We start from the raw sequence: 11,144 nt of genomic DNA on the forward strand, positions 1-11,144 counted from the left end.
GGCAAAGAAAGGACACCTTCATGAGTTATCGTCCCTTTCAAACTGCTGCTGGTTTGCTCTGAGGTTAACATGTGCTGTGTATTATATAGATTTTTTTTTCTTCTTATATGGTTCTACACTTGTACTGAAGTGCCAATAAGTCACAGGCGCTTGCATTTCTCTGATTTCCTCAGCTATTTGGTGACTTCTCTTAAGTTGGGTGTAATACTTAAACTTTTAATGTAATAAAGCACTTCTTGTCCGATTTTTTTTATGACTTCTCTACATGTGTAGATAGTAGATAGACATGTGGTACTGAAATAAGGTCAGATTTGCACCATTTTAGTGCGAGTGGACTTATTCTTCAATGTTTTTTTGTGTGTTTTCTAGTTCTGAAAATTACTGAATAATCAGATCCAGCTATTTACTTCATAAAATTCTTTGCAGGAAGTAAAAGCAAATTGGGTGTTTGGTCTAGTGGTATGATTCTCGCTTCGGGTGCGAGAGGTCGCGAGTTCGATTCTCGCAACACCCCTGCCATCTTTTTGCATTCTTCTTTTTTTCGAAAAAATCAGTCTTGTGGAATTTCCCTATGCTAGGAATTTCAGGCTATTGGACGTGCCGGTACTGGCAAGTACAATGCTGTCGATGATAGGAAGTTCAAGCCATTGGACGGTTTGGTTTGACGAAACCGTGCAAAACCATTTAAACCGAGAGAATGCCCAGGGTTAATTACTCAGCTTAAGCATCGACAGCACGGAGTGCGCGCTATTCTTAGCGCAAAGTAAAATTAAGCATCCCCCGCTACCTCCGTTCCCGTCCACCCGTCCAATCCACCTACTCAGTTTGGCAATGCCGTGTAAATACACTTGCCGTGGAGAGGGCGAGGCCGGTCTCGCGCGATTGATCCCCTCCCAAAAAAAGCTTTGCATATATAGTTCGAATTATATCAGGAGAAGGAAGAGGCCGGCTATTGATCCATGGTGCCAGGAATGGCGTCCCGTATCGTCTTGTTTGTCGCCGTTGCGGCATCGACCGTCGCCGTCGCTCTCGGCCAGCCGCCGGTCGGGCCGGACTACAGCTACGTGCCGGGGACGAAGCTGGGTCCGGAGAACTGGGCGAAGCTGAGCCCCAAGTACGGCGCCTGCAACGGCGGCGCTCCCGTGAGGAAGCAGTCCCCGATCGACATCGTCACCAAGAACGCCGTCTCCCGGCCCGACCTCGAATCCCTCAACCGCACCTACGTCGCCTCCGACGCCACCCTCATCAACAACGGCAAAGAAATCTCGGCAAGTCCCACATTCACATCGCGCCGATGCTGCAGATGCTAGCTGTTGCTCGGTCGGCCTCGACCGACGCCGTGACGCGTGCGCGCGCGTTCCACGTATTGATCGATCGGTTTGGCAATGGCAATGCAGATGATGTTCACCGGCAAGGGCAAGGTCGGCAGCGTGTCCATCGGCGGCAAGTCCTTCAGCCTCAAGAAGCTCCAGTGGCGCACACCCTCGGAGCACACCATCAACGGCAAGCGGCACCCGCTGGAGGTCCAGCTCGTCCACGAGAGCGACGCCGGCACGGGCGAGCTCGCCATCATCGCCATCCTCTACAAGGTCGGCGCGCCCGACTCCTTCTACTTCCAGCTCAAGAGGGAGCTGGCGGAGCTAGCGGGCGACCGGTGCAACTACGGCGTGGAGGACGCGAGCTCGCCGATGGGGCTGGTGCACCTGCGCTCGCTGCAGAAGCGGACGGGGAGCTACTTCCGGTACATGGGCTCCCTGACGGCGCCGCCGTGCACGGAGAACGTGTACTGGAACGTACTGGGCAAGGTGAGGCAGATGACCAAGGAGCAGCTCGACATGCTCCTGGCGCCGCTGCCGCCCGCCGCAAGGCAGAACGCGCGCCCGGTGCAGCCGCTCAACGGCAGGGTCGTCACATTCTACAACCCGCCCAACAGCACCATCTCATTCCAGATGTGATCTGTCTGATTCAACATTCATTCATTCATGTGCTAATTAACCTAGAAATTAATTAATTTTGTGCTGCTGCAATCGTGTATCACCATCACCGTACTGACCAATTAATCTCCTATTTTGCCTTGTCTCACTCTCTTTGTTAGTTATATTTTACTTGATCGGATGAACTGTTCTATGATCTTGGCCATAATGTTGTATATTGATTAATCTGATGAGCTGAAACTCTGAACTGATCCAGATTCCAGAGGCTAATGATCTAAAACTCATTCTCAACCATCCATATCGGTGACCATGTGTATTAGCCACTAATCCAGATTCCAGAGGCTAATGATGTAAAATTCATTCTCGTTTATCTATATTCGGAATGGTTTTCTGAACTTTGCCTCCACATTTTAAAGTTTAGGCCCCAATTCTTCAGGCATCTTTTCCTTTTTGAAAATTCTTGACGCAACAAGTCAGAAGGGCAAAACTAAAATTGGACTGCAAATGAAACAACATCTCAGATTAACTCATTATAGTCAAGTTACACATGGCCACATACAACTGGATGGACTGCTGCGACGATTCCTTTAAGTCCATGCAGTCGTATGTGGCCATGTCCTCCTCGTTCTGATTTATAGTTAACATGACTATAATGACACAGGTTTTAAAATGCAAGCCAACATAACTCATGCTTGCATGATTGTATCCTGCAAGAGAAAAGACCAAAAGACTGCCAGGAAAAAAGATCCCATGAAGATGAAGTTCTGTCAGATGGATGGCATTTACTTTTGTTTCCGTAGTTGTTAAAAAATTGAAACTCTTCGATGCTAGGCTCGTTGAACTTGGTGTAGACGTGTAAAGTCCGTGGATGATTATGTGAACTGTGTGTTTCATTTTCGATGAAATGGAACGGGGTGATGACGCCTTTCATCTAAAAAAATCCAATTAGTGATTCATCACGGTGGACTGGCCAGTGGGAGCAACTGAACAAGAGCTGCTCCCTGTGCTGTCTAGCGATGGTGATCGTGGACCACTGCCCCCTCCTCCTCGACTACACCACATAGTCAGTGGGTCGGAAACGTTCTCTATTTGAACTTTCTTGTTGAACCTGAACGGATTCAATGAAGCGACGGAGACCGCTTGGGGTTAGAGAGGGGATGCTAGAACAACCTTCTTCCACCATCACACGAATTATCGCAGAGAGAAGAATGCATCCACAACCTCAAGGTTGATGGAATAGTCATTTCTAACCATGCACCCATTGCTCACGCATCCTTCAATCACTTCGAGGGATTCCCGGCGCGTCGGTGGAGCGCTAGTTTTCACTAGACCGAGACTTCCTGGGCATGCACTCCGAGGACTATTCAAAACTCAATACTACCTTCATGGAAGTCGAGATCTGGAGGTCGTGCGGATGCTCCCACACAGAAAGGCGCCAGGTCCGGAAGGGTTCATGGCCGAGTTCCTACAAAGTTGTTGGGGTACGGGGAAGGGTGATTTCATGGCTACCTTTGGCAAATTACTTACGATGTGTGGGTGTGAGTTCCATGGACTTCACCATCCACCATTGATCCTGCTACCGAAGCACCCAGATATGATGGCGCTGGGTGATTACCGCCCCATTAGCCTCATCCATATGTTCGCCAAACTGGCAGCGAAGGCTCTAGCACTAAGGGTGGCGCCTAGACTTGAATCACTGGTGGATAGAAACCACCGAGCTTCCATTTCAAAGCGCTGCATCCATGACAACTTCATGTTGGTTCAACAGACAGCTAGGCTATTACAAAGGCTTAAGGAGCCAGAGGTGATGCTCAAGTTGGATTTAGCACGAGTCTTCACCTCTGCCTCGTGGGGGCTTCTCTTCATGATCCCCCATAAGATGGGACTTGGGTCGAGGTTACACGAGTTGATGGTGGCCATATTTCTATCCACGACAAGCACTAGGGTGACGCTCAATGGCGAGCCAGCCCCTCCCCCATCTTCCACACGAGGAGCCTGAGACAGCGCGGCCCACTATCGACAATGTTATTTGTGTTGGTCATGAATATGCTTTTGGCTAATGCCATATAGTTGGGGGATCCTGAAGCGTCTAGCGCGTCAAGAGTTGGTGACATCATTCTTGTTGTTTGCTGAAGATGTAGTTATCTTTTGCCATGCGGGTGCGACGGAGTTGCGTGCGGTACACGAAATTTTAGGGCTTTTCGGACATGCATCAGGACTACGCACTAACTTTGTGGAATGCTCAGTGTCCCTAATTGCGTGCTAAGATGAGGAAATAACTAAGACATCAAAATTAATGGAGTGCCATCTTGAACCCTACCCCGTCAAATACCTTGGCATCCCACCCTCGATTAGGCATCTACTGGGTGAGGCTTTCCAACCTGTTGTCGACCGAATAGCTAATAAATTTCCAACTTGGAAATGCATCCATGATGCCCAGAGTGGGGTGTCTGACATTGGTTCATTCAGTGCTCGTGGCGATACCGCTCCATCAGCTCATGGTGCTTAGTCCTAAAAAGAAGGCTCTTAAGCATGCCCTCAAGATCTTGCATACCTTCCTTTGGGGGGAATGGGGGCCACATGAACTAGTCTAGGGTGAGCCGGCGGGCTATGCTACAGAGAGTTAGGATCCATGACCTAGCTCGCATGGATACCAACCTAAGGGTGTGCTGGTTGTGGAGAATGTGTACTAGCCCCTTGCGACTGCGGTGACCCAGCATACCACTGCATGTTGTAGTATACAAGTCGTTGATATGATCTTTGTGAAGGGACTTCTTCATAAATTACCATATCCCTCAGAGTGGTACAGCAGAAACATTGCAGGTCATAACACTCCATATATTATTACAAACATTGTCTTAACAAGTTGGTATTCTCACAGGTCCTATGAGAACACCCTACGATACTACTTAAGTACGATTACAACTCATAACCAAATATAAAGAGAGCTCAACAACTTATTTAGGTAAGTTCTACGTTGCTCGGCTCTATGATGCTAGGGTATATCACTACTCCTCCACCTCGGTGTCATCGGGTCTGTAGACTATCCCATAGTCTACTCCTTCCACTCCGCCGGTAAGATCAGGTTCCTCGTAGACCAGCTCATAGCTTCCTTCTGGTGCTCCATCGTTGATGGCCTCCACTTCCAGATCACAGTCTATCAAGGGTGTCGAAAGAAAGTGAGTACAGAGGTTCTCAGCAAATTCTAAAAGAGTAAAAAGGTGTTTGATGCACTAGCTACGACCATTGATCAAGAAATCGCAGGTCAATGCATGTTTTGAAATCATTTCTTCAAAAGGTTGTTTTTATTATGAAAACTATGCCCGCCACTCTTCACAGGTTGACTAGAACTTCGTGGAGTTCCTTTCCTGCCGCGTTCGCAGTTCCCTTCCCAGAACAAAGAGTGACAACCACAATTTGATACACTCTGCAAAGGTGCGTTACTTTTCCCACAAGAGATCCCACCCTTTTTGCCATCCGCAGGGACTTGCCCCCGTTCACACTTCCTTTGGTGTGAGGCCAGGTATAAAGATCCAAGCCCACACCGCCTTCTCCGCGACTGCAAACCCACCCTTTTGTCCACCCGTAAACCCCGAGTAGTCCCCGATTACGGCTTTACTCACGCTGCACTTTGGACAATCCATCATAGATCGTAGAGCCCAACATCACTAATGGATGGGGATTTAAAAGGCTATCCCAACCTATGGCAGTGCCTCCAACACCCCGCGGCTGTACCAATCCGTTGGCGTGCAGAAGGGAAAAGATACGACTGGCTTCACTAGAGCCATTATAGATCTCATGGTTAACGCGATTTGTACGGCGCTAGAATCACTGGACGGCATTGGTGATTAATCCTAGGTTAATATAACCCATGCAATGGAACCTCCACCATATCAACACATACCATGGTTCCATTGCCAGCCACATAGTCATATTCATAGTTGGAAAGTAACATTTTATTTGCGATGCAGGAATGATAAGTATATATATTTGCATTAACGTAGTAGAAAATAATCAAGTTGACATGAGCAAGGGTGAACTTTCCTGTGGACTGCGAGATAGTGCAGTTCAATGCAGTTGATGGAACCTGGACCTCGGGTTCTGTAAGAAGCATCATTGTCCGGTAAGGACAAAGTTATAAAATCCAAATAATGCAATCATGGATGTATTATTTTATGTTGAATCCCTTTATCCCAATGAGTTATTACAATTTAGGGTTGAATTAAGATTTATGCCTTTGGCAGTAACTTGCAATTGATTTTAAGGTGTAAACCATTTTAATTCACATAAAGTAAAATACTTCAAAGTAAAACTACTTTACTTGGTGATTCATTATTCATTCCAAAAATGATTTGAAATAATAGAGTTGCCTCTATAGTTTTGGAATAAAAAGGAATAGAGTATTTTTCTTTGAAAAATACCTTTCTCAATAGAAATGACTTGGAATAATAGAATTTTCTTTTGAAATGTTTGAAAATAAGTAATTGAACTTATTTGAGATTTTTCCTTGAATTTTAAATACAAGGAAATAATAGTTTGAAATTCCAAGTTATTATTTTAAATTCTTCAAATTCATAATTTTGAATTTGTTTCTTAAATTCTATTTCATATTTTATTCTGGTTAAGATTTATTTTTCATTCACTAATCCAATTTTTAATGGATTTTTAGAGTTGTAGTTTATTTACTAAAAATTGGTGAAATTCTGGCCTTTTTCTAAATTGTGAAAAGTCCAAAATACCCCCTGGCCCCTATTGGGCCAGCCCATTAACCTAAGCCCATGGGACAGCCCACTAAGGCTTGCCCCATAGTGGCTCGGTGGCGCCGATGCGGCCCACCTCTCTCACTCACGCGTCTCTCCCGCTCACTTGGCCTAACCCTAATCTCTCGCGACCCCGTGGCCATGGCGTCGCCGCCATGGCCGCCGCCGTGCTCCGGCCACCTCCTGGCCTCCCTACCTTCGCCACCTACCTGATCTGGACCGCCGCGAGACGATCTGTCGATCTGTCCGCGTGGTTTCTCCAACCTCCTCCTCTCCTGGCGAATTGCCTCTGATCTGGATCCACTGGAGAATCGCCTCGGGCGATTAGGTGGTCTCCGGCGAACTCTCGTCCTCGTCGTCGACGTGCGCGCCCCCTGAGACCGACCAGGTGCGGTGCTGCTTGCAGTACCAGTGCCGTCGTCTCCGTGCCGTGCTGCTGTGGTGGTGTTCATGCTCGTCGGCGTATCGTCGGCGCCTACCCTGGGCTTTGCAGCTGCTATGGCCGCGCGAGCACTGCCTCGCCATGCCATAGCCTCTGCCACCAGGTGCATGTAAGTAACCTGCTCCCTCTCCTTCTCTTCTCCATGCCTGTGCGCCTCCCAAGCTACTGTGCTTCTTCTTCCTCCTGTTCTACTGCTCTCTGGTGATCCTGTGATCGCACAGAGCCTTGCCATAGCTGCCTAAGTTGCCCGAGCTTCCATTTTCTGCAAGCCATGGCCAATCTACCAATTTCTGGTACTGGCCAGTGCTGCCTTGCTTGCTGTACATGCTATGTGTTGATCATCTATTGCTCCTAGCATGCTCTGATCTTACTATGCTATGTTGTGCTTGCTTACAAGCTTGATATACCATGCTGTTCATGCTTATGGGCTTGCTATGCTTACTGGTAATCTACACTTGCTTGTCTAGGTGTACTGCTGTGTATCTTTGACACTTGTGAATGCCAGTGATGTGTGTGAGGTGCTTATGTGCCTCCTGTGTAAGCCATTGATCCATTGGATCAACCATTTCTTGCTGGCTAGATTATCTGTGTGGCTTGACTTGATGCAATTGATCCATTTGATCAATTAAATGTCAGTAATTGGTTGCTGATTAATTCTGTGGCTAAGTAAATCATTTTCCTTGTTGATGCTGATGCTCAAGCATCACTATGCTACTGCATACATGTGCTGTTGCTTATTCTAGCTCACTGGACTTGATCCAGTGGCTATGATGCAGTGATTTGTGCTGTGTTGCCTTACAGTATGCTACTGTCAGTAAATAGCATGGATCTGTGATATATTCATGATTGAATAAATTGATTTATGATGAACTGCTTATGCAGTGATGATTTAAATTACTTGCTTGTAAATGAATTTGCTGTTTATAATGATTTAACAAGCAATTGAATCTGAATCCAATTCTGGATGATGATGTTCTGTATTTGGCTTTACTTTACATGGTGCTAAGTGTGATGTGACCTCAGTAGCCTTGCTACTGATTGGTTGCTCACCTATTTGGTTGGATCTTGTGGGCTACTCAACTTTGCTTGCATGTTTGGGGATCATACTAACTATGAATGCCAATATGCTTGCCTGTGATGAAATCTAGGGTTTTACTGATGGTTATGTGCCTAGGATTTTCTGTGTAGTCTATACTAGCTACTAATTATTGCAATACATCTACTGGTGCTATCTGTGCATAAGATCTTGCTTCTGTGCACAAGATCTGTATCTGGATGGTTTCTATTTTGGTGGCTTTTTAGACTAGCAGTGATCCTTGGTGAAAACCAAGTGATGATTCACCCTGTTGAGCATCTGCTCAACCCCATGACTGTGTCATGCATGCTTTATGGATTAGATCCATTGGATCTGTTCCGGGAACTTGGTATACCTTGTTCCAGCTCCTAGAATGAGATTTTGTGTTGATGCAGACTTGTAGTTTGTTCACAGCCCTTCACCTCTAGTCCTGGTTGATCTTCTAGGTCACCATGATTTCTGTGGGTTGGTTCTGTTCTTGAGCAAGAACTGGATGAACTCTGTGTTGCTCTAGCTTCACCCTTACCTGGTGAATTCCTTATCTGGCTGACTGTTACAGTTTCTAGGGTTTGTGTTGCTTTTATATGAGGCCTACTTCTATTCTGGCCATGACACACAAGCCTGGCTTGCTTTGTGACTAAGCCCTTGCATGGCCTTGCTGTGCCTTGCATAGCACACATGAGCTGGTGCTCTCATATGCTGAAACTTGAGCCCTCTGGTGCTGCTCAGTTCTGGTCTGCTTGATCCTATCTTGTGCTGTCCAGGTTTTGGACAAGCACAAGTGTGCAGTGACAGTGTACTCTGTCCAAACTGAATTCTGTTTACTCTGTCCAAACTGTATTCTGTTTACTCTGTCCAAACTGTATTTCTAACACTTAACTTTCTGGCTAGCACTTGTGATTCTGTTTTGCAGGTTTTGAAGTTGAATATGACCAGAAGATATTCTTCAGGGCATTTAGTCTAGGTTTTAGTTTAGGACAAACTTGTAATTTTCCTTTTTCATTTCTGTTTATTATTCATCAATTCTTGTATCAAGAATATTGTAAAGACCATGTATTCTGTGTTGATTATCAATAAAGCTCAAGTTTTGTTTATGAGCTTTTGTCTTATGTAATGTTTATATTCTTGATTGAATATTTTATTTAATATTCAATTTGAAATTCAAAGTCATTTGAATTCATAAGTTGTGTTTGAATTGTGAATTCCATATCTATATTGCTTAATGCTTATTGTTCAATGTATTAGCACTTGTCAAATGAAATCATTCCCCAAATCAAAAAGATACAAAAGAGATCATGTCGAAATTTGCCTAACTCACATTGCCTAACCCTAAGTGCAAAATGAGAGAGAACCTCGATCCCTCTTAGGTTTAGTTGCAATAAGGCGCGAAAAATTCCCCCGTTTTGCGATGAAATGCACATCCCATTTCTAAATCTACCCTTCGTTGTTCCTATGTTCTGGGTTATTACAGCCTCTCCCCCTTAACAGAAACTTCGTCCCGAAGTTAAGATTGGTACCTGAACATCTCGGGGTAAGACTTCCTGAGTTCTTCTTCCGTCTCCCAAGTTGCTTCTCGCTCAGGATGATGTTGCCATTGAACTTTGCAGTATTTGATTGCTCTGTTCCTTAACTTCTTCCATTGTACTTCTAAGATCTTTTTAGGTCTTTCCACATAAGTTATATCAGATTGCAATTCTATTTCTTCATATGTGATAGGATCATTTGGTGCCTTCAAACACTTTCTGAGTTGGGATACATGAAATACATTGTGAACTTGACTTAGTTGCGCCGGTAATTCCAACTCAAAAGATGTTCCTCGATTCTGACTGAGTATCTTAAATGGTCCTATATATCGAGGACTTAACTTTCCTTTAACTCCGAACCTCTTAAGTCCTTTCATTGGGCTAACCTTTAAATATACCTCGTCTCCTACTTTCGGTTCCCAAGCTCTTCTTCTTTGGTCGGCATAACTCTTTTGACGACTTTGAGCTATTTTGAGTCTATCCCGAATCACCTCGATGACTCCTTGTCTCTCCTTGATGTAGTCCGGTGTAAACTCCTTGTTCTCTCCGGTTTCAAACCAACAAATTGGTGATCGACACTTCCTTCCATACAATGCTTCGTACGGTGCCATCTGGATGCTACTATGATAACTATTGTTATATGAGAATTCCGCCAAAGGTAAATGGTCCTCCCATGATCCTCCAAAGTTCAGAGCACAAGCTCTAAGCATGTCTTCAAGTATCTGATTGGTTCTTTCGGTTTGTCCTCCGGTTTGTGGATGATATGCTGTACTGAAATCCAACTTGGATCCCAAAGCTTCTTGGAGTTGTTTCCAAAACGCTGATGTGAAAATTGAACCTCTATCTGAGACTATTTTCTTTGGTACTCCATGCTTGCTAACAATCTCCTTCACATATATATCCACAAGCTTCTCCACATTATCCTTTGTATTTACGGCTATGAAATGAGCACTCTTGGTAAGTCTATCCACTATTACCCATATCATATCCTTCTTCTTACTAGTCATTGGTAGACCAGTAACAAAATCCATTCCGATTTCATCCCATTTCCACTCCGGTATCTCTAGTGGTTTGAGTAATCCCGCAGGACTTTGATGTTCTGCCTTCACTCGCTGACATGTATGGCATTCAGAGACATATTGTGCTATCTCTCTTTTCATGTTGTTCCACCAGAACATCTCCTTCAAATCCACATACATCTTAGTACTTCCCGGATGTATTGAATAAGGGGTTTCATGTGCTTCTTTTAATATGATTGACTTCACTTCTGGATCATCCGGTACACATATCCTTTTCTGGAAGTATAGTGAATCAAACTCCCCTAGATTGAATTCCGATGGTCTTCCCTCTCCAATCCTTTTGATTTCTTCTTGGATGAACAAATCATCCGCTTGTTTGCGGATAATCTCA

At 45.1% G+C, this 11,144-nt stretch overlaps 1 protein-coding gene and 1 non-coding gene across 2 annotated transcripts; both read left to right on the top strand.

The window, feature by feature from the left end:
* Positions 1-442: 442 nt before the first annotated feature.
* On the top strand, positions 443-514 carry TRNAP-CGG (transfer RNA proline (anticodon CGG)). Its single transcript has one exon. It is a non-coding gene; the product is annotated as a tRNA-Pro (tRNA).
* Positions 515-867: 353 nt separating this feature from the next.
* Positions 868-2,125, top strand: LOC127294329 (alpha carbonic anhydrase 7). Its single transcript, XM_051324129.2, has 2 exons — positions 868-1,268; positions 1,398-2,125. Exons 1-2 carry the CDS (start codon positions 960-962, stop codon positions 1,953-1,955), a joined length of 867 nt encoding a protein of 288 aa, XP_051180089.1. The 5' UTR covers positions 868-959; the 3' UTR covers positions 1,956-2,125.
* Positions 2,126-11,144: the final 9,019 nt, after the last annotated feature.

This window comes from Lolium perenne, chromosome 4 (genome assembly GCF_019359855.2).
Source record: "Lolium perenne isolate Kyuss_39 chromosome 4, Kyuss_2.0, whole genome shotgun sequence".
NCBI lineage: Eukaryota > Viridiplantae > Streptophyta > Magnoliopsida > Poales > Poaceae > Lolium > Lolium perenne.

Coding starts and splice junctions, on each gene's coding strand:
- LOC127294329 (XM_051324129.2), top strand. CDS start 960: ATGGTGCCAGGAATGGCGTCCCGTATCGTCTTGTTTGTCGCCGTTGCG. Junction 1,269..1,397: donor ACAACGGCAAAGAAATCTCG/GCAAGTCCCACA, acceptor ATGGCAATGCAG/ATGATGTTCACCGGCAAGGG.